Source organism: Carcharhinus amblyrhynchos, unplaced genomic scaffold (genome assembly GCF_965287045.1).
Source record: "Carcharhinus amblyrhynchos unplaced genomic scaffold, sCarAmb.v2.hapA scaffold_42, whole genome shotgun sequence".
In the NCBI taxonomy this organism is placed as follows: domain Eukaryota; kingdom Metazoa; phylum Chordata; class Chondrichthyes; order Carcharhiniformes; family Carcharhinidae; genus Carcharhinus; species Carcharhinus amblyrhynchos.
Genome location: NW_027649783.1, coordinates 2,346,200 through 2,373,140, shown reverse-complemented (window position 1 = coordinate 2,373,140; position 26,941 = coordinate 2,346,200). Strand labels below are relative to the sequence as shown.

Sequence of the window (26,941 nt, the reverse complement as noted above, 5' to 3'; positions counted from 1 at the left end):
TGCTGGAAATATTCAGCAGCTCCGAAAGCAGCTGTGGAGAGACATTCCTGTCGCCAGGATGTAACTCTCCAATTGGATACTTCACATTGCTCAGATCTGACACTCTCAACACCTTCGTGTAAGGAACAGGAAGGGCGGGAGTTGGGTCTTTGTTGATTTGAGCAAACAGAGCAATGCAGCAATGAGAAGCTCCTCACCCCCCGGCGGCTTGGGGAAGGATGGGACTCAGATACAGGCCTCTGGCTGGGGTTCAAAACTGGGGAAAAAACGCATCGAGTTTGAAATGTAAATGCTACAAAAATGGAATTCAATTCGATTTCTGCACAGATTTTGCACTTTGGGTCAAGTAATCAGGATTACTGATCTGTCTAAGGTGCTCTGTTTCGGTTACAGTCTTCTCTCGAGCCCTCGGTTCAAATCCCAATTCTGATGCTGATTTTTTTTCCCCTTCGCGAGGAACCATCCAAACCAAAGAAATCTCTCAGCACAAGGGCAGCAGATGCAGAGGAACAATGACCACCTGGAAGTTCCACTCCGAGACACACATCATCCTGACTTGGAAACATATCACCGTTCCCATGGCGGGCTCACAATCCCGGAACTCCCTCCCTAACAGCAGTCTATGTGTACATACATCACATGGACTGCAGTGTCTCCAGAATGAATTCATCGCCAATTACCCAAAGACAATTAATTTGGACAATAAATGCTTCCCGGGCCAGTGACACACATACCCCGTATGAATAAAGTATTTTCTTTTTTTAAATCACTTCGTCCGACAGAAGGAGCGCAGCTGCCTTCAGAGCCGAAAACTGTGTGTGTGAATCACATCTCTAATTTTACACCAAATGTGTCTCTGAAAACAGCAAGTGGACCCAGCTCACGTTAAACCGTTCAATATTTAGTCACATAGTTCACAGGTACCTTCCAATTCTGGCAGTATCTCCTTTTTCACAAATACCTCCAGATCTGGAACGTATTTCCAGCATTTCGCTGAGCCCACCCACAGCAGTGACAGGCTCTGTGGCTTAGTTGGTTAAAGCGCCTGCCTAGTAAGCAGGAGATCCTGGGTTCAATTCCCAGCGGAGCCTTGGTTCTTTTTCACTGGTGTTTGCAATTGTGCCCGTCGCAAGATCCCGTTTTGCCTCTCCCTTCACAGTGGATAATCTCCAAAGATGGAAACATTTCGAGATTCCCCACAAATATCTCGACTATTTGTTGAGATGATCCAGGTATTTTCATCATCTTGCAGTTAAAGAGAAAACATCTGTAATAAACCCAATGCTGTAAGTTCATCAAACACAGATTTCCATTATTTTCTCAGGGAATTCCGAACACAGTCAAATGGCTTAAATCGTTCCATGTGTCCAAGCAGTCTCTCACGCTGCTATTGTGTGTTTTTCTCTGTCTATTGTAATCTCGGTGTGATGCAGTGATACCTCCTCACACTGATGTTCCGATTAAACGATACAGGAGTGAAAATCTGCCTGACTACATTCATTGGGAGCAGACGGAAGCTTTGCCGTAGCAGACTGGTGCAGCAGAAGCGTGCTGGGCCTATAACCCAGAGATCGGTGGATCGAAAGCGTTCTTAGCTACTCCTGTTCACAGTGATGATAGAACAACTAAACGGTAACTATGAAGCAGTTGTGACTTTTACCTGGAGTACATAAACTGTTATTTGGCTTCCCCTTTCCCCCAAAAACTGTTCTAGGACCCTTGCTGTTTGTCATTTTCATAAATGACATGGATGAGGAAGTGGAGGGATGGGTTAGTAAGTTCGCCGACGATACGAAGGTTAGTGGTGTTGTGTATAGTCTGGAGGGATGTCAGAAGTTGCAGCGGGACATAGATAGGATGCAAGACTGGGCGGAGAAATGGCAGATGGACTTCAACGCGGATAAATATGTAGTGGTCCATTTTGGCAAGACCAATGGGATGCAGGAGTACAATATCAAGGGTAGGAGTCTTGGCTGAGTTGAAGAGCAGAAGGATCTTGGGTTCTGAGTCCACAGGACTCTTAAATCGGCCTGGCAGGTGGAGGATGTGGTCAAGAAGGCGGATGGTGTTCTGGCCTTCATTAATCGAGGGATTGAGTTTAGGAGTCGGGAGGTAATGCTGCAACTTTTTCAGACCCTAGTCAGACCCCACTTGGAGTACTGTGCGCAGTTCGGGTCGCCTCAGTACAGAAAGGATGTGGAAGCTATTGAGAGGGTGCAGAGGAGATTTACAAGGATGTTGCCTGGATTGGGAGGCATGCCTTATGAAGATAGGTTGAGGGAGCTAGGTCTCTTCTCCCTGGAGAGACAAAGGTTGAGAGGCGACCTGATAGACGTTTATAAAATGCTGAGAGGAATAGATAGGGTGGATTCTCGTGGGCTATTTCCCAGGGCTGAAATGGTCGCTACGAGCGGACACAGGTTTAAGGTGCTGGGAAGCAAATACAGAGGAGATGCTGGGGGAAAGTTTTTCACTCAGAGGGTGGAGAGTGAGTGGAATCGGCTGCCGGCGGCGGTGGTAGAGGCGAACTCGCTGGGGTATTTTAAATGACTTCTGGATGAGTATACGGGATCTAATGTGTTTGGAAGTTACAGAAAGTTCTATGGCTTGGTAGATGTAGATGTGATTTGCGCAACTTGTGGGCCGAAGGGCCTGTTTGTGCTGCAGTGTTCTATGTTCTATATATAAAACCTCGATCTGTACTAAATGGATTTTGTATGCAACCGGAGTATTACACCAGAAGAGGGAACATCTTAACACAACATGCAGCAATTTACAGACAAAAAAAATCCTCACGGAGAATCTCTTTTACACAACAGGGAACAAGTTTGCAACAGAAAGGGGCATATTAATAGAACAGATCTGTGTCTCACTGCTCTAACTCACTGTATCCCTCCATCCCCTCTCATCAACTCTATATGAAGGCGGGATCTTGTTGTTTAGTGACTGAGTGCACACAATCTGTTTCTATATCTGATCGAATAGAATTCAGCTTGTGAACAATATCATCGTTTCAACCAGCTCTGGGTTAACCCAGGCACAGCTCTGATTGGCTGCAGCCCCCTGAATCTAGGGAACAGACACTGTGAGCATCGCCGGCCTCAGAGGCTTTCACAGTTACTGAGCTGGGAAACTCCAACTAATCCCCGAGAATCCACAGCACAGAGCGAGAGGAGAGGAAAACCTGTCCTGGGAGCTGTCAATCTGAGACACAGTTTGACCTGTCAATGTGCAGATGTGAAGCTGCTCCTTCCATTCCCAATCTGCTATAACCAGGAGTTCCTAACGCCCAATAATGACCAGCTTCAGCAATGTGTTTGAATGAACACGATGTCATATCATCCAAGCAGCATTTTGAAATGATCATTCAGTGTATTCTGATGAAATGTATTTCTTATGTTCTGTGTGTCATTCCATAAGAATCTTCCTCTGAAATGAGACCTTGTTTTGTCCTTGCGCTCCTGATGCTGTTGTTTTTCAATCTGCTCACATTATGATTTCCCTCATGGAACCAGAGAAAGGGAACAGCACTGAATCATTCGGCTTATCTTGTCCATGCCAGCCCGAGGGCACCCAGGTGTCCTCTTCCAGCTCACCTTCCTGCACTCGGCCCAGAGCCATGGAGCTGAAAGCATGATGGTGATCCACATACTTGGCACCAAAATACCAGAAGGAGTTCCGGCTCTGGGGCTGCCAGGAGCAAACGCTTTCAATGATAATCGCTGCGAGCAGGACTCGAACCTGCGTGGGGAAACCCCATTGGATTTCTAATCCAACGCCTTAACCACTCGGCCATCGCAGCTCCACGAGCTCTTTGACTAATAATCACCTCAGTAGCGTTCATACTAACTTCATCAGGCACCGTTATTGTACAAAGCTCAGTGTGTGAGCTGAAAATTGTTCCTCTACTTTTGTATCTTTGTCTCTGACGGAGAACTCACTTACTGGGTCAGAGACTTGTTTCTGTATCTCAGTAATTTTTCATTACAAACAAATTAGGCCCGAATAAAAAGAAAAAGACAAATCTCTATTGTATTTCATTATCGTAAAATGTTGCGCTCGCCCTGGTTTTGTCCACTCGGTTGAAAACACAGGAGGAAGTGGATAAAGTTGTAAATAAATTATCAATGCCATGGCCGGGAATCAAACCAGGGTCAACTGCTTGGAAGGCAGCTATACTCACCACTATACCACCATCGCTCACAACGCTCAATCAGCCCTTATTTGAAGAACAAAGAACAAAAACAGCCCCGGAAACAGGCCCTTCGGCCCAACGAGCCCGCGCCGCCATTTTAATACTACCAGTTCCCCCCTCCGCCCATGACCCCTATCTATTGTTTTTATGGCCATCCACATTGAGGGAAACTAACTTAGGGAGAATTTATTCCTGCCAATCAGCCTAACAGCACATCTTTGGGGTGTGGGAGGAAACCGGAGCACCCGGAGAAAACCCACTCAAGGACGGGGAGAATGTGCAAACTCCCACAGACACCGGCCCAAATCCATGTGTCTGAACAGCAATCAGTGATAGTCACTGATCTTGCCCAGTATCTGGTCCAGTTTAGGCACACACTAACGACATGAAGCACTAGGCCAATCTCGAACAACCAAGAGCAGCCCCAGTACGACCCATCGCGTGTATGCCCCTCGTTGGACACGAGGTGGACCGACTTAAAACCTGTGAATTAAAAGAGAAAAAACATTATTATCATCCCATATCCTTTTCCATTACCAGGGTCGTCCAAAGGCTAATGAACCTTATTTAAAACAATTTCCTATACCCTCCCATCTCCAACCCACTCATGTGCCTGTCTCAGTTACTCTGAAACAACTCCAGCGCGCCTGCCTCTGTTTTTTGTTCACTCCGTTTAAAGTCCGAGAGGCCGCGATCAGGTTCTAAATAAATTATCAATGCAACAGCCGGGAATCGAACCCGAGTCAACAGTTTAGAAGGCAGGTAAACTCACCACAATACCACCATCGCCCACTCTGAGTAAGTAATCGTTATTTGCATTAGTTTTAATTACGGAACTTCCGTCGGTCCTGCACCGACAACAATCCCACCCAGCCTGTATCCTCATAACCCCACATATTTACCGTGCTAATCCCCCTGACACTGAGGGACTATTTAGCATGGCCAATCCCGCTAATACGGCGCTAATTTTCATGGCTGAGCTGCCGATTCTGGAAAGACAAAATCTGCCATTCGGGCCGCAAATGAAGCGGGAGTCTGCTTTGGATCTTCTGAAACCACATGTTTACCTGGTGGCAAACTCCTGTCCAAAACTGGGGTCCTGACTTGAATCGATCGTCAGCTCCAGTTTCTCGTGGGATTAGAAATATGGGAATGTGGAATTGTTCTGGAACATTCACCCCTCCAGCCTGTGTGTCCAAACTTCATCTTGGTTCCGTGAAACTCAAAACACTGAGTGAATCATCAGTTCCCCGGTAATAAGGAGACAGAACAAATACACCACCGACGAGGATGGGATTCGAACCCACGCGTGCAGAGCACAATGGATTAGCAGTCCATCGCCTTAACCACTCGGCCACCTCGTCATGCAGAGACTGCTCCCCAAACCACCTCTTGTGTTTTAACAACCGTAGCAAAGAACACATTTCTCCCGCAGGATAACGTTGCCTTTCTGCTTTCTCTTGATTCGTTGTTACTTTTCCATTTGATGTAAATCCAGAGAAAGTAAAGAGAGAGACAGTTCACCTCTCTGCTCCCGGTTTGGTTTTGAATTCACCGAACATGACCCTGATGTAAAACAGAGAAAGTGCTGGGAGTTTGTGGAGCAACAGGAGAGAGTCTGACCTCCCAGTAGAGGGCTGTGTGTCCTAACCACGGAGCTTTTGTGTGTCGCTCTTTGGGTTTTGGTTGTTCCTGAAATGACAAATTCAAAAACTGGGATAGAAATGAAATTTTAGGGATGATCCGATTTTCATGTTTAGTTAATTTTTTATGCACTTTTATATTTGAACAATGTGTGAGGAATATGATTTGTTCATTGTCGGTAAAGTTAAAGCAAGGTTCACAGTCCCAGTTGTTTCTGGGAGCCATCAATGGGGAGAGCTGACTGGCTGTGATTTAACCAGAGGATTCACACCTCAGGAGAGGAGCAAGACTGAGAAGGCAGAGCCTTCATGATCAATCTCAACTGACCCGGGAATTGATCCCGCGCTGTTGGCTGAATAAACTGTCCAGCCAATGGAGACAAATGCTCTGGGCTACTTATTAATGAAAACGAAGACCATCACTGTTTCTATTTGATGGAGTGAGTAGGTGATAGCAGAGGATGGTTTCAATCCATCGATCTCTGGGTTGTGGGCCCAGCACGCTTCCGCTGCGCCACTCTGCTTCCCAAAGTCAGCCCCTCCCTGCTTATTACTGCTGCCCGCGAGCCAGGAATCTATTCACTGTCTCTTATCATTACAAACGAGGCCCTGGGAAGCTCACCCTGGCTGTATAATAACACGTAACATCATCCCGAATGTAACAGACAGAGTAAAACACACAGAAAAGCAGTAAAAAACTATTAGGTCACACTCACAATGAGAGACAGAAAATATTCGAACAAATCAGCAAGATACTGAGATGGAAAAACTGATTAAGTATGAAAAGGGATTTTCTGTTACACAAAGATAGGCCTTGTTTTGAAATGTACGTTCTGTTGTGTAACTGTGCTCTCTGCTGTGTAACTGTTCTCTCTGTTTGGAACTGTGACTCTCCCGTTGACAGATCTTCACTGTGGTTCTGACAAATTCTTCCCTGTTGTGTAAATGTGTTCCCGGTTTGTAAATATCATCCGTCTTGAGCAGAAGTTTTTTCTTCTTTTGTGTGAAATGTTCCCTGTTGTTCTGTGAAGGTGTTTTCTGTGGAAAAGAATCGATGGAAATTTCAAGGCCGCCATTTCTGAGGCTTGCTTTCAATTCCAGCGTTGTTTGGGCCGAATGGCCTCCTCCTGTTTCTGTTTTCTATCCATGTGCCGATGTGTTAAATCAGTGAATTTGAATTACACCAGCTGCCGTGGTGGGATTTACTCCGTGTCCCCAAAGATTAGCGCGGGCCTCTGGATTACCAGCCCATTGACATCACCTTTCATCCCTGTAAACAAAAACAGTTCATTCAGCTCAGCATTAAACCTCTTCCTGAGGAGATTAGAATTCCTGCCACAGAATTTCAATTAGCCGATTGATTCAAAGCATTTTGTTCTAGTTTTGGAACATTAACAATTTATCCAGATCAAACATACATTGTGGAATATCTGATCTAAAAACACTAAGACGAGTGAGAATTAAATGAACAAAGTTACAAGGAATTTAATTCTGAGAAAGTTGTTTGGGAATAACGGTGGATGTCAGTTAACGGGCGAGAGCTCGGTTTTCAGGAGGTTCCACCAGATTTCTGTAGAAAGAGAACATAAGAACATAAGAAATAGGAGCAGGAGGAGGCCATCTAGCCCTTCGAGCCTGCCCCGCCATTCAATAAGATCATGGCTGATCTGTCGTGGCTCAGTTCCACTTTCCCGCCCTCTCCCCATAACCCTTAATCCCCTCTCTTATCAAGAACCCATCAACCTGCTTCTTAAAAATATTTAGCGAGGCAGCCTCCACCACTTCAACGGGCAGAGAATTCCAGAGATTCACCACCCTTTGAGTGAAGAAGTTCCTCCTCAACTCCGTTCTAAACCGCCTCCCCTTTATCTTGAGGCTGTGCCCCCTAGTCCTACTGTCCTTTCTGAGCGGGAAGAGTCTCTCCACCTCTATCCTATCCATCCCATTCATCATCTTATACGTCTCAATGAGATCTCCCCTCATTCTTCTAAACTCTAACGAGTACAAGCCTAGTTTATTCAGCCTCTCCTCATAGCTCAATCCCCTCAACTCCGGTATCAGCCTAGTAAACCTCCTCTGCACTCCCTCCAGGGCCAAAATATCCTTGCGCAGGTGCGGCGCCCAAAACTGCACACAGTACTCCAGCTGCGGCCTCACCAATGCCCTATACAGCTGCAGCAAGACCTCCCTACTTTTATATTCAATCCCCCTCGCTATGAAGGCCAGCATCCCATTCGCCTTCCTGACCACCTGCTGCACCTGCAAGCTGGGTTTTTGCGACTCATGCACAAGGACCCCGAGGTCCCTCTGCACCGTCGCCTGCTGCAGTTTTTCGCCACGTAAGTAATAGTCCTTCCTACCATTCTTCCTACCAAAGTTGACCACCTCACACTTGCCAACATTAAATTCCATTTGCCATTTCCTGGCCCATTCGCCCAGCCTATCTAGATCCTTCTGCAGACTCTCCACACCCTCCGCACAATTTGCCTTTCCCCCAATCTTGGTGTCATCAGCAAATTTCGACACCCTGCACTCGGTTCCCTCCTCCAGATCATCTATATAAATGGTAAATAGCTGAGGCCCCAGCACCGACCCCTGGGGCACCCCACTAGTCACCAACCGCCAATCCGAATAGCACCCATTGACCCCCACTCTCTGCCTCCTATTTGACAACCAATCCTCTATCCACGCTAACACCCTACCCCCAACTCCATGACTCCAAGAGACCAGACTCGAACCTGTAATCGTTAGATAGCAGCATGGAAAGAAGCAAAGTTAATCGTTTCACCCACTAGGCTCTGTTAAACTGCCGGTTTGTGGAATGTTCCTTGTTCAATCCTGTTCCATCTCTGCGCCACCAGCCCCCACCCCCACCCCGCCCCATAACACACACACACACACACACACACACAATTTTTTTTGCTGCATCGCTGACTGTATCGGTGCCGCGTCTTGCTCTCTTCTGCACCTGGACAAAAAAAAGCTACTTTCCTTCCACTTTTCACTCTCGCACCTTCACATGGTCCTTCTCTGATACTGCCCTATCCTTCCTTGACCTCTCTGTCTCCAATTCTACACAGAATGACCACCTGTAATTAAAAACCCACCGACTCACAAAACGAGTACAGATCCTCATTCCCCACTCCCTTTAAGGGCGCCATCCTCATTCTCCGAGCTTCTGCACCTCAGTCGAACTGCTCCCCTGTTGCCTCTTTCCAAGGTGTAGAAATACCGGCTTTGGACTGAGGTAAACACAGTAAGAAGTCTCACAACACCAGATTAAAGTCCAACAGGTTTATTTGTTAACAAACGCCACTAGCTTACGGAGAGCTGCTCCTTTGTCAGGTGAGTGGGAGTTCTGATCACAAACAGGGCAGATAAAGACTCAGTTTACAGAATACTGATCAGAATGCGAGTCTTTACAGCTAATCAAGTCTTAAAGGCGCAGACAATATGAGTGGAGATAGCATTAAGCATAGGTTAAAGAGATGTGTATTGTCTCCAGACAGGACAGTAAGTGAGATGAATACACAAGCGGTATGCGCCGTGGCGCCTTTTTTATGTGTTCGCCCTCTCTAACTTTAGAACCTGGCTCCGCCCCTGCAAACTGACCAACTGCAGCCGCTTCAAATAGATTCACAAAATTAATGAACAAACGAAAAACAAGCGCAACTGATCCTTTAAGAAGCTGTGACATTCTCTGAAAGCATTATATTAACACCGCTTCAAGAACCAATTTGCTGGAACTAATTCAATATGAACCGTTTCAGTGTCAGCTCTATTCATGGCCAGTTCTCAAACAGACATTGACTGGTTAGAAGTTTTAATGTTATCAGGGAACAGTCATCAATATTCTCCGGGAAGTGAAACTGCCGCCCCGAACTTCATAGAATCTCGACAGTAAGAAGGAGGCCATTCGGCCCACCGAGCCTGTGCCAACAACAACCTCACACAGGCCCTATCCTAATCACCCCACGTATTTAACACGCTAATACTCCTAAGGGGAAATTTAACGTGACCATTCCACCTAACCCGGCATTAATTTTCATGGCGGAACGGCCGATTCTGGAAAGACAATATCTGCCATTAGTGCTGCAAATGAAACTGATGCCTGTTTTGGAGCTTCTGAAACCACCTGTCTTCATGGTGGCAAACCTCTACCTAAAGCTGGTGTCCTGATTTGAATCGATTGCCAGCTGGAGTTTCTCATTTGGATGAAGAATATGGAATGGTGCTGGACGATTCACCCCTCAAACCTGTGGGACTCTGAGTCTTACCTTCACCTTGGTCCGTTAACCTCAAAATAAGTGATCAGTTCACCCTCAATCAGTCAATGCGGAGACAGTGTTTGAAATGGAATAACAAGAAAGATGGAACTCTAATCGATTTGGGCAGAGGTTTCACCCTTTCCGGCAGGCAGTCAGGGTGGTCGTGCGGTCTAAGGCGCTGCGTTCAGGTTGCAGTCTCCTCTGGAGGAGTGGGTTCAAATCCCACTCCTGACATTAATTACATTTTCCTTCGCGCGGCACCATCCAAACCCAAGAAATCTCTCACCTGGCACCACAAGGGCACCAGATGCAGAGAAACAACAACCATCTCTGAGTTCCACTCCGAGACACATCATCCTGACTTGGAAACATATTCCCGTTCCGATGGTTCACAATCCTGGAAATTCCTCCCGAATGGCAGTGTGTGTGTGCACAGACACCACATGAACTGCACTGGCTCCAGAATGAATTCATCGCCAATTACTCAAAGATAATTAATTTGGAGAATACAGGCTTCCCGGGTCAGTGACACACATTTCCCGGATGAATGAATCATTAAAAAAAATCTCGCGCCACACAAGGGGCACGCCTGCCTTCAGAGCAGAAAACTGTGTGTATGAATCACACCCTGAACACAACTACTTTTATACCAGATTTGTGTCTGAAAACAGTATTTGGAACCAACTCACGATAAACCGCTCAATGTTGAACGGAAGAGTTTCACTGAGTGATGTGCCTGATGTTTTTGTTCAATATCGGGGGAAAGGGGGATTTGAAATCGGTGCAGTCATAGCCCACTGTAGGATCCAATTATTTTTCTTTCATGAATCTACCCGGGATCCCATAGCATCTGTGGAGAGAGAAACAGTCGTTCCAGTGTAAGGTCTGCATCTGAAATGTGAACTATCTCTATTTTCACAGATCCTTTCCAGTACTGATCGTAAATCTGTTTTCACAAACACGACCAGATCTGGAACGTATTTCCAGCATTCCGCTGTACCAAAGTTAGCAATGTCAGGCTCTGTGGCTAATTTGGTTAAAGTGCCTGTGTATCGGCAGGCATATCCTTGTTTCCAATCAGTGTGCACGGACACTGTTAGTATCACTTATTTCCACAAATACACAATATCCGGAACGACTTTCCAGCATTCGACCCCACAGGAAGTCTGTGTGGTTTAGTTGTTGAAATCGCCTTTCTGGTAAACAGGTGATGTGGGGTTTGAATCTCAGTCCAGCCTGGATTCCTATCAAGTGATCTTTGCAATTGTGCAAGTCACAATGTCCCTTCCTTGCTAGTCAATATTATCTATCCCTTCACAGTTGATCATCTACAAAGATGAAACAAAAATACATTTCGAGACTCCCCACGATTATTCCGACTGTTTATTTACACGATCGAGGTATTTTCATCATCTTGATGTGAAAAAAAACATTTAATTTGCAACAAACCCAACGGTGTAAGTTCTACAAACACAGTTTTCTTTTTTTTGTCCCCTCAGGGAATTTCTAACACTGTCAAATGACCTTAGAATCATACAATCCGGACAGTGCTGAAGGAGACCATTCTGCCCATCGAGTCTGTAGCGACTCTCCGTCAGAGAATCGCACATAGGCCCTATGCCCGCTAATCTACCTGTACAAACACTTTGGGGACCGAGGGGCAATCGAGCACGGCCAATCCGCCCAAACTGCTCATCTTTGTGGGAGGAAACCGGAGCACCTGGTTTCCTGGGATAACTTGCCTGGTTGAATGCAACCTGAACAGCTCTACAAACATTTCCCACCATCCAGGAGAAAGCATCCCACTTCATTCTCTTCTCATGTATAAAAGTTCACTCTCTCCACTACAGACACACAATGGCAGCAGTGTGCACCATCTACAAGATGCACTGCAGCAACTCAGCAAGACTCCTTTTCCAGCACCTTCCAAACCCACGGCCACTACAGCCTAGAAGGACAAGCGCAGCAGATACATCAGGATAACACCACCGCGCTGCAGGGCACTGATATTTATTGACTGATTTTTAGTTATTTATAAGTTGTTGTTGCTGCGTGTGAGTTTTTAATCTTCTTTATCTTCCAAAAGAAGCAGAAGAATTATTGAAAAATATGTTCCTACTTCCAACGCAATCAGCGAACGCAATATCAAACGTTAAGAAAGCCAGTGAGGTTTGTGTTTTCTTCTGTGGTTTCCCTGAGAACCGAGTAAACAAACACAGCGTGGAAAGATAGCAGAGCAGGAAATATCGGCGTCAAAGCTGAAGCACATCAATGAAGCAGCAAACCGTTTGCTACTAATCTGATCCAAAACACAACTCTGATGGGATTTGAACCCACAACCTTTGAATGGCTAACCTGCTTGTAATTATTGCGCCACAGAGTCACATATCTGGTGCTGCCTTTACAGGGTCTTATATGGATTCTTGACAATGTAACAGCTGCTGGTAAGTTCAACAATCTCGCATTTAAAACGTCGGGAACTTCATTGATTGCAAACCATGTTGAACATCTTATGCCTGTTAAAACAGCGTTGGAAATGCAGACCTTTATGTCCTTTTTATAGGAAATCAGTCCAGAATGATCCTCCCTCTCTCCTCCACCTCATTCTCTTGCACAACTTGGAGTCTAATCTGGCAGGCTTCATAGTCGGGAGATACATTCTACTCCCTCTGTCACAGGGCGGATCAGTTCCAGTAAAACCCCTGAACAGAACACAACACAAAGCTGGAAGCTGGAAATCTGAAACAAAAACAGGAAATGCTCAGCAGGAGAGGCAACACTTTGATGAATGGAGATTTGTGTAAAACCAGCTCCTGAAGCACAGCACAGCTGCAAAGTTTAAAGTTTCCTTTAAATTTAAATTAAAATTAAATATTAAAAATTAAAATAAAAAAATTAAAAATGAATTAAAATTAAAATTAAATTCAACAGGGATTGGAATGCCCTGCCTGCTGCAGTTGTAAATGCGCCTAGTTTGGGGGCGTTTAAGAGATCCGTGGACAGGTTTATGGATGGAAAGGGATTGGTTGAGGTGAGAGGGTCATTGCTTTTTAATTGGTCGGCTGTTCTGCGCTGTAATGTTCTGTGTTCTATATATCCACAATGGATCCTCCATTCTATCATTTTGAACAATTCAAATTGAGAATGTGCATTGTTATTCTAGTCGCCACAGCCTGAAAACCACTTCAGGCATTGATGTCACCCTTGGATTTTAAATTTGTAAATCCATTCTCTATCTTTTTGAAGCGAATATTGAAACATTATCCATCACCCGCTCAGTTCTTTTTGAACGAGAAGGAGAATTGAGGATATATTTGGATAACTTTCTTTGACGAAATTTGTACAGAAGCATAAAGGCGAGAATCACACACAGCGCTTCATTAAACTCACCCGCTAAACATTGAAAGGTGACAGTTATTCATCAAGGGATGGAAATCCATTTATTCGTTTATTATTTGTGGACAGTAGGAAAGTTGGAACAGTATGCAATCTGGACAACTTAACTGAGCAGAGTGTAACACAGTGGGGACTGGGTAAGATGAGCCTACCATGGGCAGTGAACAAAGTGGAGGTGCAATGTTGTCAGACGGAGCAGGGAGTCGTTGCAGAGTGAAGGTACATCAGAACGTGGGAGTGTTAAATGTTTAATGATCACTGTACAAGTAGACGGTGAAATACAGACCTAAGCCTGGATATTCAATGTGTTCTGAGATGGGTGAATAGACTGTGGTATCTTGGCATGGTAAAGGTGCAATAGGGACGAGGAACACTAAAGGTATACACTTTAATTTATATCACCTCTCCTAGAGCTTCGGACCGAAATATAACACTTCACACTTTCTTACATTAATTAAATTGCATCTTTCGCATGTCTGCCCATTCCACCAGCCGCTCTGTATCTTCTTGAAGATGTTCAAAATCCTTCTCACTAAAGTTTGTCACTATTTTCAAGTTTTGTACTGCTGGTAAGTTTTGAGTTTGAAACCTGTACACCCAGGTATCGATCAGTAATATATGTGGAGAAAAGCACGTTTCTCTCTATATACCATCCCCAATCAGAAATAGGTAAATTTTTGTTTAATATATGCTTTAATATGTTTGTACCAATAATTAAACTATTGCATAGTGAAATTCTGACTATTCTGAACAACAATGATTCAACATGCCACTTGGTTCAAAAGGAAATACATACCGGTACTAACACCCTTACTTAAAAAGCATAGCCTTGCTGATTTATCTGTATTTATATGATGAATAAACTCAGCACAACATGGGCAGGCGGGCCGAATGGAGTACTTCTACTCTTATTCCCTATCTTCGTGTGTCTGTACCCTGGTTGTTAATTTCCTCTCAACTGGATTGCTGAAACACACGGTTCACTGGGAATACCAGAACGAAACTAAAATATGAGAGAAAAATCAAACTGTGGGATTCTCAGCTCTGTCAGACTGTCTGGTCTTCAGACAAGATGACAACTGACGGCATTCAGCCAGTTTCCTGAATCCACAGCATGCGGTTATTCATCCGGTGTATCCGATCCCAGAGACCCACAACACGGTTAAATGACCTTAAATCGAGTGATTGTTTTTTTTTCCCGTGTTCTGCAGTAATATATTCTCTGCAATGACTTCTCGGGAACACGAAACTGCTCCTGATTTCACTCATTCTCAGAATCTACTCTGGTGAAAAATGAAAGTAAAACCCGGGCTCGTCCGGGATCTCTCGCATTTTCGTGTCGCGACCCTAAGCGAGAATCATACCCCTAGACCAACGAGCCAACTGCCAAACGCTGTGTAATGAAAGCATCTTTTCAATGTCTCCTTTAGCTTTTTAACCATCTTTTCGGAACAACATTGTAAAATCAGGAATGTTCCCGAACAATGTTCCATTTCACTCTCTGTTCTGGTGAAGATCAGAAGCAGTGATATCAGTTTTCACCACTCGCCATGTCGACCTGTGGTTGTAACTCGCCAGTCGCGTCGGTAATCTCATTCTGACAGCCGAATTTGATGTGATTTGATTTATTTTTGTCACATGAAATAGTACACAGTGAAAGGTATGGTTTCTTGCAGACAAAGCATACCGCACATAGAGAAGGAAGGGAAAAAGTGCTGGATGTAATACCACCTCATCTTTCCACAAATAAGGGGACCAAAACTGGACACAATATTCCAGTTATGGCTTCATCAACACAATTGAAACAATATTTCTCGACTTTCTTACTCCAGTTTTTTTGCAATATATGCTTACATTCAACTTGCCTTTTTAGAATTATACATTTTACCCGCATACTGACTTTCTGTGATTCTGGACAGAGACAGCCAGATCCCTCTGCCCAGACAGATTTTGAAACTGCTTTCCAGAAGGATAATAATTTGCCTTTCGCATTTATTCACATTGAACTCCATCTGCCAAAAGCTATCCAATTCTCCGAGTATATCTGGATCCATCTGGAATATTTTCATATCCTCTTCACCGCCTGCTTTCCCACAAATTGTGCATTATTCGCAAATTTTGTCCTGTTACACTCGACAAAAGGAAAACAACGCATTTCTTGACAAGATAAAAGTAAAATCCTGCCGATGCTGGAATCTGAAGCAACAAATGAAAATGCTGGAAAAAATCAACAGGTCTGACCTCATCTGTGGAGAGAGACCGGCTGAGATTGTCCAGCATGTTCAGACTTCAATACACCCCGTCTTTCCTCCAAAATTAAAAAAAGAATATGCGGTTTGATATGAACGGCAAACGCATCTTTCTGTCTCCAACTGATTTGTGTTTTTTCTTCATGCATCCATCCCATTCTCTTTCCTGCTAATCCAAAAGTCTTAATGAGTTAGTTAAATCCGCTGTTTGCTGCATTAAATGGTTCTCCGTATTGGGGAAAATAACTGATCTCGTCAGAACTGAGTTGTCGCTCCGGAAGTGTAAGTGACAAGTGTACAATGCGTATGGCCTCTTCACCTACCAGCTCCTCGTTAGTATAGTGGTTAGTATCCTCGCCTGTCACGCGGGAGACCGGGGTTCAATTCCCCGATGGGGAGGTCAGCGCAATTTTATTATGCCAAATTGTACTTGTGTTGTTCTCTCACTTTCAAAATAGAAACGAAAAAGACTGTCAAGAAATGAAACTTTCAAGAATGCAAATCTTTACATTTGCACCGACACTTTTCCTGACCTGAGATCAACGTTCGTTCAATTCATCAGCATTTTGGCTCACCTTTGATCTGGCGATGTCACGGAGTCAACACGTCGAATATTACCCTGATATTAGCACAATGTCAATAAATGCTGTGATTTCATATTTTTCAGATCTATTTTTGGATGATCCACTGATTCCCAGATCTTTGTTATTGTTTGTTGTTCGTCCATCGTCATTGATTACCATTAGTCATTTCGAAGCTGGTTGCGGTGTGTCCGAAGGTGACTGGTCAGGGCCAATTCGGGCACGGAATGTCCTGGTACATATTGGACAGACTTGTGTAGACACTGTAGTTGTTGCGCTGGTGGCTCTGGACTTGCGCAGCTCGCGCTCAAATTGTGCTTCAGTAATACACCTTGCTTCGTGAGCTGGACAGCCTTTGTGGGTGAGGCAGTGCCAGGTAGGGCGGTTTTGTGCCAGCATTTCCCAGGTGGTCGTGTCAATGTCAAGCGACTTTAGGGAGGCCTTGAGTGTGTCTTTGAAAGGTTTCTTCTGTCCGCCATGCGAGCGTCTTCCAGCAGAGAGTTCCCCGAAAAGGAGCTGCATGGGTTTGTGCTCGTCTGACGTACGGATGGCATGACCTGCCCACCGGGTCTGCGCTCTCATCAGCAGTGTGTGTTCTGATGATAGCCTTGCCCTAGAGAGAACTTCAGTGTCTGGTACTTTGTCTTGCCATCGGACGCGTAATATTCTGCAAAGACAAGTCATCTGGAAATGATTGAGCTGTCTGCATGCCTTCGATACACAGTTCACGTTTCACAGGCATACAGGAGGGTAGTGAGTACCACGGCGCTGTAGACCTTCAGTTTTGTTCCTGGGCTGATTCCTCGACATTCCCATACAGTGGAGCGCAGTCTACCGAAAGCAGAACTTGCCTTTGCTATTCTGTAGTTAACTTCTCTACCAGTAGCCACTTCTTGGGAGAGGGTGCTGCCAAGATAAGTGAACTGGTCCACTGCCTGTAGTTTCTACCCTTTGATTGTGATTATGGGTTCTGTGTACGGTGCATGAGGAGCAGGCTGGTGCATGACTTCAGTCTTTTTAATGTTGATGGTGACTCCAAAGTTGTCACAAGCCGTGGAAAATTTGTCCATACTGACTTGCATCTCTGGTTCTGAGCCAGCATACAGGGCGCAGCCATCGGCAAAGAGGAAAACTCTCAGAACGGTCTCCTTCACTTTCTTAATAGATTGAAGTCTCCTCAGGTTGAAAAGCTTCCCATCCACTCTGTACTTGAGGCTGATTCCAGCAACACTGTCCTGGAAGGCATCATTCAGCATGGCAGTAAACATCATGCTGAACAGTGTGGGTGCGAGCACACAGCCCTGTTTGACTCCACTGGTGACTCAGAGGATTCTCCGCCATCCAGTACTCTGGACATCATGGGACTGGCGTAACATCTGAATGCATTCGGGGGGGCAGCCGAACTTTGACATGATCCTCCACAGGCCTTGTCGGCTGACAGTATCGAAGGCTTTCGCGATATCAACAAAGTTTGTGTCGAGCTCGCGATTCTGTTCCTGACACTTCTCAGGGTAATATTCCACGTGTTGACTGCGTGGCATCGCCAGATCAAAGGTGAGCCAAAATGCTGATGAATTGAACGAACGTTGATCTCAGGTCAGGAAAATTGTAGGTACAAATGTAAAGATTTGCATTTTTGAAAGTTTCATTTCTTGACAGTCCTTTTTTTCTGTTTTCGAAGTTGGAAAACAACATAAGTACAATTCAGCATAATGACATTGTAATAAACGCCCCGTCGGGGAATTAAACCCCGGTTTCCCGCGTGACAGGCGGGGACACTAACCACTATACTAACGAGGAGCTGATACTTGACGCGACCATACGCATTGTACACTTGTCACTTTCACTTCCGGAGTGACAATTCAGTTCTGTCGAGATCAGTTATTTTCCCCAATACGGAGAACCATTTAATGCAGCAAACAGCAGCTTTAACTAACTCATTAAGACTTTTGGATTAGCAGAAAAGAGAATGAGATGGATGCATGAAGAAAAAACACAAATCAGGTGGAGACAGAAAGGTGCGTTTGCCGTTCATATCAAACCGCATGTTCTTTTTAATTTTGGAGGAAAGACGGGGTGTCTTGAAGTTTGAACATGCTGGACAATCTCAGCTGGTCTCTCTCCACAGATGATGTCAGACCTGCTGAGTTTTTCCAGCAGTTTTATTTGTTGTTTCAGATTCCAGCATCGGCAGGATTTTGTTTTTATCTTTTCAAGAAGTGTTTTTTTTCTCCAAACCGCTGGAAGTTTCAAAGTGCTTCACAGCTGAGATGCTTTTCTTTAATTATGTTGTCTTTTTATTGCCTGAGGTACAGGTGCTGATTCAGCAACAAACATAAAGTATCAATCATAGTTTGGAGATTTGTCATTTCAGGAACAATCAACTTTATCCAGATACAAAATCCCAGAACTGATGAACAATTATTCCTTGAGCCTGACATGATTCGAACACGCAACCTTCTGATCTGGAGTCAGACGCGCTACCGTTGCGCCACAAGCTCACAGCTGTTAGAGCCCTTTTACATCTGTGTTATGTTTGGTGAATCCAAAACTCAAACAGGGAATTGTCTCCCTCTTTGCATTCTCGGGATTTAAATCGAATGGAAGAGTAACAGCGAACCAAAATTAAAGAGAAAATAGAAACACAACATTATCCTACAGGAGAAATGTGTTTTGTTCAAGAGGTGATTAGAAAGACACACATTGCCTGACGAGGTGGCCGAGTGGTTCAGGCGATGGATTGCTAATCTATTGTGCTCTGCACGCGTGGGTTCGAATCCCATCTTCGTCGGTATTGCGTCTTCTGTGCCTCTTTATTAAGGTTGAACTCACTCTGTGAGATTCCGGGAATGTGGCCTGGGTCGGATTGCTGTTAGTGCAGGCTCGATGGGTCGAATATCTTTCTTCTGCACTGTGGGGATTCTGTGATTTCCGGAGCGGCAGTTTCAGTTCTCTGAGAGTATTGATACACCAGTTCCTTATCTAAAAAGCCGACTCCGATAAGTTCGGAACCACAATCTTTGAGTATCTCACCAGACAATGATGAGAAGTCCAACATGTCATTCTTTGCGCCGCAGAGCCGCAGCTGCAGCATTTATTCCCCATTCCTACATGGGAATTTCTGACATTCTCGAACAGGCAGATGAAAAGTTGAGCAATTGGACAGTGATTACATTTCAAAAATATTTCATTCTCATTAAAATATTTTGGGGCGTCCTGTGGTTGTGAAAAGAGCTACAGAAATTTCAGTAGAACTCCGATAGGACACAGACAGTTTGGTCCAATGTGAGGACAGGTGGCAGATGAAGAATGAAGTGATTCCTTTTGGTGGGAAGAACACAGAGAGACAATATAAAATCCAGGGTATAATTACAAACCGGGGCACAGGAACCGCGGGAAATGGGTGGGCATTGGTAGAAATCATTGAAAAAAACACGTGATGGGTGATCTGGCGAGATCAGCGAAGGGAATGACTTGTCTGCCTAAAAAGCAGGGGAGCGGATGGGCTGCGAACCGGATAAATAACAACCCCGCAGGCGAGTCTGTAACCGCTCTCTGTGAAAAAATCAAATAGCTAGGTTACATAATAACTAACTGGAAAGAATTAGTAACAAGATCAGTCTTGACCCAAACGGAAGAGATGATCTTGAGGCTGAACCAAACCGCTGGGCTCTATTGGGTGGTAGACTCGGGTCCCAGGCCAGAGGAAATTATCACCCCCAGTGTGCCAATATGGGCAGACAAAGGGCCCGCTGTAAAAGAGCCGGTCTGGACGGCCCATCCAGCCGAGGAGGTAGAGATAACTACTTATCCCTTCCACAACAAGGCATACCCAGCCCAGAATATGGGAACGGCAACTATGGCAAACATCGCCAATCCCGCAAACGATGCGGGTGCCCATGATGAGGGTACCTTCATCGAGACTGTCTGGGATGACTCTAGATAGCTGGTTATACCATCTCTAGCTTAGACATCAGCTCACGTTCCTCAATCAATATCAGAGGGCCCTTGACTGTGGTTCCACTAGAGGTCGTCAAAACCGTCGACGAGCGACGTAAAGACTCGAACAAGGCACTCAATGAGTGTGTTAAAATAGCAGGACAGGTTGGAAGTGCCATAAATAAAACATATAGTATCCCGGGCTTTCTAACCAAAAGTAAGGATCTGGTACAACTTTACTGCAATGGAAATGCTGATGAGCTAATTAGAAAGCACTTTAGATATTCTCAGCCTTCCCCCTCGGCTGAGGTGTGGTAATCCTTAGACTAAATCATTACCAGTAAACCCTCCCTGATGAGATGGGGATCAGTGGATGGTTATTCGGGAATATGCAGACTTCGCCTTTATATATATTCAAACTGTGTTTCTTTTTTTCATTATCTGCTGCAGTGTGAGAATTGAGATCTTTCTGATTCTGTCTGTGGAACTGTGCGTACAAAAGCGATTTGTTCTGACAGTCAGCTCCCGGAACTGTAAATTAGCTTGGAATCCATTCTGTATTTGCAATCTCTGGGATTGGAAACGAGTTGATGGATTTCCTCATTTTGAATCTCCAATGGACTTTTCTCAGCGTCGCTGACTGGGCCATTGGACAGGGATTACATTTCAAAAAGACTTCATTGTCATTAACATATTTTGGGACGTCCTGTGGTTTTGAAAGAGCGACAGAAATTTCAGTAGAACTCCAATAGGACACAGACACTTTTTTATTCATTCATGGAGCCTGGGTGTCACTGGCTGGGCAGCATTTATTGCCCAAACCTCGCAGCCCGAGGGCAGCTGAGAATCAACTACATTGCTGTGGATCTGGAGTCACATGTGGGCCAGACCGGGCAAGGACGGTAGGTTTTGTCCCCTAAAGGGCATTAGTTTACCATATAAGTTTTTCCGATGATGGTGAGGAATTTCATGGTCAGCAGTAGATTATTGATTACAGACTTTTTTTTATTAAATTCAAATTTCACCAACTGAAATGGCAAGATTCGAGATCTAGAGTATTAGCTGAGTTTCTGGATTCATATTCCAGCGAGAATACCACAAAGCCATCGCCTCCAACTTTCGCTGAAGCCGAATGATCTGCTAGGTGACAGGCTCTGTGACTTAGTTGATTAAAGCGCCTGCCCAATAAGCAGGAGATTCTTGGGTTCAAATCCCAGTGGAGCCTTGTTTCTTTTCCAATGATATTTGCAGTTGTGCCAGTCACAAATTTGCTTGTCAGGTTTGTCTTTCCCTTCACAGTGGATAATCTCCAACGATGGAGAAATCTCGAGAACCCCCACAAATATCTCGACTATTTGTTGAGATGATCCAGGTATTTTCATCATCTTGCAATAAAAAAAATCTTCTAAATATACTCAATGTGCCACCAACACAGATTTCCATTATTTTCTCCGGGAATTCCGAACACAGTCAAATGGCCTGAGAAACACACAAACCCTACAGTGCTGAAGGAGGCCATTCTGCCCATCGAGCCTGTACCGACCCTCCGACAGCGGATTGCACATAGGATCTATCCCCGCCGTGCCACACACCCACTCCGCTAATCTACTGATACAAATACCTTGGGCACGAAGGGACAATCTAACATGGCCAAATCCATTCAACCTGCTCATCTTTGGAATGTGGGAGGAAATCGAATCACCTTGTTTCCTGAGATCATTTGTCTGGGTGAATTCAACTTGAACAGAACGACAGAAGTTTGGCACCATCCAGGACAGAGCATCCCGCTTCATTCGCTTCCCATGTATAAAAACTCACTCCCTCCACTACCGACACACAATGACAGCAGTGTGCACCATCTACACGATGCACTACAGCAACGCATCTTTGGCAGCACCTTCCAAACCCACGCCCATTGGGACCCAGAAGGACAAGCGAAGCAGAAAGATCAGAATAACATTGAAAATGAGCCAAGGCTCCGCTCGGATTTGAACCCAGGATCTCTTACTTACTAGGCAGACGCTTTAACCAACTAAGCCACAGAGCCTGTCGCTGTTGTGGTTGGGTTCAGCGGAATGCTGGAAATACGTTCCAGATCTGGTGGTATTTGTGAAAAAGGAGACACTGGCAGGTTGTAGGACACTGGTATTTATTCATTGATTGTAATTATTTATAAGTTGTTGTTGCGTGTCTGCGTTCCTTAATCTTATTTATCTTCCAAAAGAAATGAAATACCTAATTGAAAAAGATGTTACAAATTCTCACCCAACCAGCGAACGTTGTGTCAAACTTTAAGAAAGGTTTGTGATTTATTCTCGAGTCAGTGGTTTCCCTGGGAGCCGGGTTAACAGAAACAGCATGGAGAGATGGCATAGCAGGAAATGTCGGTGCCGAAGGTGAATCACATCAATGAAGCAACAAACTGTTTACTCCGAATCTGATCCAAAATCCGACTCTGGTGGGATTCGAAGCCACAACCTTAGAATGGGTAGTTTAATTGTTTAGAAGTCCAACGCGCTTTCCATTGCGCCACAGAGCCACGCGCTGGAAGTTTACTTTCCTTGTCCATATATGGATTTTTGACAATGTAGAAACTATTCGTAAGTTGAACAATCTCATCGTTTAAACATCAAGAACTGTTAAGAATATGGTGTAACAGACATAACTAGGGCGTAGAGAAAGATCAACTTAATGCGAGATAATCCATTCAAGGTAAGTCTGTGAATTCAGATGTTCAGGATCCAGTCACAGAGGGAGGTGCCGAGGCCCAGGCCACAGAGTTTGGAGAGGAGTTTTGTGGGAATAGTAGTGTTGAAGGCTGAGCTGTAGTCAATAAATAGGGGTCTGATTTAGGTGTCCTTGTTATCTAGGTGTTCCAGGATTCAGTGCAGGGCCAGGGAAATGGTGTCTGCTGTGGACCTTTTGTGGCAGTTGGTACTGGCATGTTAGACAGCAAGTCATTGTCTTGTGAGATGGTCAAAGGTTGTGGGTCCGAATCTCATCTGAGTCCGCTTTTGGGATAAAATGTGAAGAAATTAGGAACTGGTGTGTCAATCTTCTCAGAGAAATAAAACTGCCGCCTGGAACTTCAGAGAGGGCCCTCAGTGTAAAAGGACGGCATTCGGCCCATCAAGCCTGCACCGACAACAATCCCATCCAGGCTGTATCCCCGTGACCCCACATGTTTACCATGTTAATCCCCCTGACACTAAGGGGCTATTTAGCATGGCCAATCCCGCTAATACAGCACTAATTTTCATGGCTGACCTGCCGATTCTGGAAAGATAAAATCTTGCCCCTGGCGTCTGCTTTGGAGATTCCGAAACCACATTTTTGCAGGGTGGTGAACTCCTGTCCAAAGCTGGTGACCTGACTTGATTCGAGTTTCTCCGAGGATAAGAATTCTGGGAATGTGGAATTGTTCTGGAACATTCACCCCTCAAGCCTGTGTGTCCAAACTTCATCTCGGTTCTGCGAACCTTAAAATACTTAAACAAGCCATCAGTTGGGGGGTCAGAGTAAATACATCATCGACAAGGATGGGATTTAAACCCACGCGTGCAGAGCACAATGGATTAGCAGTCCATCGCCTTAACCACTCGGCCACCTCGTCACGGAATAATTTGGCACCGACCTTTGACAAAGGGTCATCTGGACTCGAAATGTCAGCTCTTTTCTCTCCTTGCGGATGCTGCCAGACCCGCTGAGATTTTCCAGCGTTTTCTCATTTGACTTCTCACCAAACCAGCTCTTGTGTTTTAACACCCGTAACAAACAACATGTTTCTCCCGCAGGATAATGTTGTGTTGCTGTTTACTCCTTAATCTCGGTTCGCTGTTACTCTTCCATTCCATGTCTAACCACAGAAAGTAAAGAGGGAGACAGTTCCATTCCCTGGGCCCTGTCTGGTTTGAATTGACCGAACGTAACCCGGATGTAAAAAGCAGGAAGCAGTGGGAGCCTGTGGCGCAACGGTAGCGCGTCTGACTCCAGATCAGAAGGTTGCGTGTTCAAATCACGTCAGGCTCATGAAACTTTTCTGGGTCGGATTTTGTATCTGGGTAAAGTCAATTGTCCCCGAAATGACAAATTTCAAAACGATGGTAGAAATGATATTTTAGGGATGCTTCCGGTTCGCATGATCAGATTATTTTTTGCAGTTTTATATCTGAAACAATGTGTCAGAATTGCGAGGTGTTCATTTCTTGCAAAGTTAAAGCAAGGTCCACAATCTCAGATGTTTCTGTGGGTCATCAAAGGAGAGAGAGCTGACTGGTGGTGATTTAACAGGATAATTCATACCTTAGGAGAGGAGCAAGGATAAAAACAATCTCAGACGATACAGGAATTAATCCCGAGCTTCTGGCTGAATAAACTGCCCAGCCAACTGAGCTAAACACTTATTTGATAAAAGAGGAACTCTCCGAAAGTTCATGCTGCCAAATAAACCTGCTGGGCTTTAACCTGTTTTAGTTAGATTACTTACTGTGAACCTGGGATAAATGTGCTGTGTTTCCCGTTAATGAAAATCAAGATGATGAAACAAATTTACTGTCGAGAAAACTCAGAGTTGCCTTTGGGCAGCAGCCGAATGTTACTATTTGATGTTAATGAGACCTTCCCCAAGCAGCTGCGATGGCCGAGTGGTTAAGGCGTTGGACTTGAAATCCAATGGGGTTTCCCCGCGCAGGTTCGAGCCCTGCTCGCAGCGAGTCTGATGTGCACTGTTTAGAGGTTGCAACTTGTTTAGTGGGGGAACAACTAAACAAAAATTGTAACTGTTAATTTTGGGGTAGCGCAGTGGTTATTACTGCTGCTTCACAGCTCCAGGGACCTGGGCTTGATTCCCGGCTTGGGTCACTGTCTGTGTGGAGTTTGCACATTCTCCTCGTGTCTGCGTGAGTTTCCTCCCACAGTCCAAAGATGCGCGGGTTCGGTTGATTGGCTGTGCTAAAAATTGTCCTGAGATGAGTAGGTTAGAGGGATTAGTGGGTAAAATATGTAGGGATATGGGGGTAGGGCCTGGGTGGGATTGTGGTCGGTGCAGACTCGATGGGCCGAATGGCCTCTTTCTGTACTATAGGATTTCTGTGATAACAGATGATGGTTTTGATCCATCGACCTCTGGGTTCTGGATCCAGCTTCTGCTGCGCCACTCTGCCCCGAACGTTACCACTTCCTGCCTATCCCTGTTGCGCGGGAGAGAAGAAACTATTCATTGTATTTTTATTTCAAACCAAACCCACGAGTTGGGAAGCGCACCCTGGCTGGACAGTAACACTTAACATCAACCCGAATGTAACAGGCAGAGAAAGACACACAGAAAAGCAGTAAGAGATGATCAGGACACACACAGAGCGATAGAAGGTTAGCACCATCCAGGACAAAGCATCCCACTTCATTCGCGTCCCACGCATAAAAATTCACTCCCTCCACTCCCGACACACAATGACAGCAGTGTGCACCATCTACACGATGCAGCAACTCAGCAAGGCTACTTTTCCAGCAGGTTCCAAACCCATGACTACGACAGCCTGGAAGGACAAGCGCAGCAGACACGTCAGAATAACACCCCTACATTGCAGGGCACTGATATTTATTTATTGATTTATAAATTGCTGTTGCATGTTCCTTAACCTTTTCTTATCTTCCAAAAGAAGTGAAACATCGAATTGAGAAGGATGTTACTATTTCTAACACAAACAGTGAATGTTGTATCAAACTTTAAGAAAGCCCCCGGGGTTTGTGATTTATTCTCGAGTCAGTGGTTTCCCTGGGAGCCGGGTTAACAGAAACAGCATGGAGAGATGGCAGAGCAGGAAATGTCGGTGCCGAAGCTGAATCACATCAATGAAGCAGCAAACTGTTTGCTACGAATCTGATCAAAAATCCGACTCTGGTGGGACTCGAACCCACAACCTTTAAATAGCTAATTTGCCATTATTTAGAAGTCCAACGCGCTTCCCATTGCGCCACAGAGCCACGCGGTAGGTAGCTCCATTACTTGTCCATATATGGATTTTTGACAATGTAGAAACTATTGGTAAATTCAACAATCTCATAGTTTAAACGTCAAGAACTGTTAAGAAGAAGTTCACTGATTGCAACTCGTGTTGGAACATCTTATTTCTGTTGAGAGAGCTGTGGAAATACACACCTTTATCCAGGAAATGTGTCCATCACAGAATGATCCTCCCTCTCTCTCTTCCTCATTCTCCTGGATCGCTTGGAGTCAAATCTCAAAGGCTTGATAAGCCGGGAGACACATTCTTTGGGCGCCGCACCTGCGCAAAGATATTTTGGCCTCGGAGGGAGTGCAGAGGAGGTTTACTAGGCTGATACCGGAGTTGAGGGGGTTGAGCTATGAGGAGAGGCTGAATAAACTGGGCTTATGCTCGTTAGAGTTTAGAAGAATGAGGGGAGATCTCATTGAGACGTATAAGATGATGAATGGGATGGATAGGATAGAGGTGGAGAGACTCTTCCCGCTCAGAAAGGACAGTAGGACTAGGGGGCACAGCCTCAAGATAAAGGGGGGGCGGTTTAGAATGGAGTTGAAGAGGAACTTCTTCACTCAAAGGGTGGTGAATCTCTGGAATTCTCTGCCCGTTGAAGTGGTGGAGGCTGCCTCGCTAAATATTTTTAAGACGCGGGTTGATGGGTTTTTGAT

The 26,941-nt window shown here is 45.0% G+C and overlaps 1 protein-coding gene and 13 non-coding genes across 14 annotated transcripts in view; 6 read left to right on the top strand and 8 right to left on the bottom strand.

Annotated features, from left to right (window-relative positions):
* LOC145335838 (putative G-protein coupled receptor 139) overlaps positions 1 to 1,528 on the top strand; it is a 56,574-nt gene extending 55,046 nt beyond the window's left edge. Inside the window, exon 5 of the mRNA XM_080181563.1 lies at positions 1,434 to 1,528. Within this exon, the coding sequence (XP_080037689.1) occupies positions 1,434 to 1,528 (95 nt within the window). The remainder of the gene's footprint in view (positions 1 to 1,433) is intronic.
* trnat-agu (transfer RNA threonine (anticodon AGU)) lies at positions 1,018 to 1,091 on the top strand. Its single transcript has one exon. It is a non-coding gene; the product is annotated as a tRNA-Thr (tRNA).
* A 2,192-nt stretch (positions 1,529 to 3,720) lies between the features above and the next one.
* Positions 3,721 to 3,802, bottom strand: trnas-aga (transfer RNA serine (anticodon AGA)). The gene has a single exon. It is a non-coding gene; the product is annotated as a tRNA-Ser (tRNA).
* Positions 3,803 to 4,128: 326 nt separating this feature from the next.
* On the bottom strand, positions 4,129 to 4,200 carry trnag-ucc (transfer RNA glycine (anticodon UCC)). Its single transcript has one exon. It is a non-coding gene; the product is annotated as a tRNA-Gly (tRNA).
* A 1,277-nt stretch (positions 4,201 to 5,477) lies between these two features.
* On the bottom strand, positions 5,478 to 5,559 carry trnas-gcu (transfer RNA serine (anticodon GCU)). Its single transcript has one exon. It is a non-coding gene; the product is annotated as a tRNA-Ser (tRNA).
* A 10,519-nt stretch (positions 5,560 to 16,078) lies between these two features.
* Positions 16,079 to 16,150, top strand: trnad-guc (transfer RNA aspartic acid (anticodon GUC)). Its single transcript has one exon. It is a non-coding gene; the product is annotated as a tRNA-Asp (tRNA).
* A 2,611-nt stretch (positions 16,151 to 18,761) lies between these two features.
* trnaw-cca (transfer RNA tryptophan (anticodon CCA)) lies at positions 18,762 to 18,833 on the bottom strand. Its single transcript has one exon. It is a non-coding gene; the product is annotated as a tRNA-Trp (tRNA).
* A 208-nt stretch (positions 18,834 to 19,041) lies between these two features.
* Positions 19,042 to 19,123, top strand: trnas-gcu (transfer RNA serine (anticodon GCU)). The gene has a single exon. It is a non-coding gene; the product is annotated as a tRNA-Ser (tRNA).
* Positions 19,124 to 22,244: 3,121 nt separating this feature from the next.
* trnat-agu (transfer RNA threonine (anticodon AGU)) lies at positions 22,245 to 22,318 on the bottom strand. Its single transcript has one exon. It is a non-coding gene; the product is annotated as a tRNA-Thr (tRNA).
* A 403-nt stretch (positions 22,319 to 22,721) lies between these two features.
* On the bottom strand, positions 22,722 to 22,810 carry trnar-ucu (transfer RNA arginine (anticodon UCU)). Its single transcript is given in 2 exon segments — positions 22,722 to 22,757; positions 22,774 to 22,810. It is a non-coding gene; the product is annotated as a tRNA-Arg (tRNA).
* A 992-nt stretch (positions 22,811 to 23,802) lies between these two features.
* On the bottom strand, positions 23,803 to 23,884 carry trnas-gcu (transfer RNA serine (anticodon GCU)). Its single transcript has one exon. It is a non-coding gene; the product is annotated as a tRNA-Ser (tRNA).
* A 344-nt stretch (positions 23,885 to 24,228) lies between these two features.
* On the top strand, positions 24,229 to 24,300 carry trnaw-cca (transfer RNA tryptophan (anticodon CCA)). Its single transcript has one exon. It is a non-coding gene; the product is annotated as a tRNA-Trp (tRNA).
* Positions 24,301 to 24,900: 600 nt separating this feature from the next.
* On the top strand, positions 24,901 to 24,982 carry trnas-uga (transfer RNA serine (anticodon UGA)). Its single transcript has one exon. It is a non-coding gene; the product is annotated as a tRNA-Ser (tRNA).
* A 1,180-nt stretch (positions 24,983 to 26,162) lies between these two features.
* On the bottom strand, positions 26,163 to 26,253 carry trnar-ucu (transfer RNA arginine (anticodon UCU)). The gene is given in 2 exon segments: positions 26,163 to 26,198; positions 26,217 to 26,253. It is a non-coding gene; the product is annotated as a tRNA-Arg (tRNA).
* Positions 26,254 to 26,941: the final 688 nt, after the last annotated feature.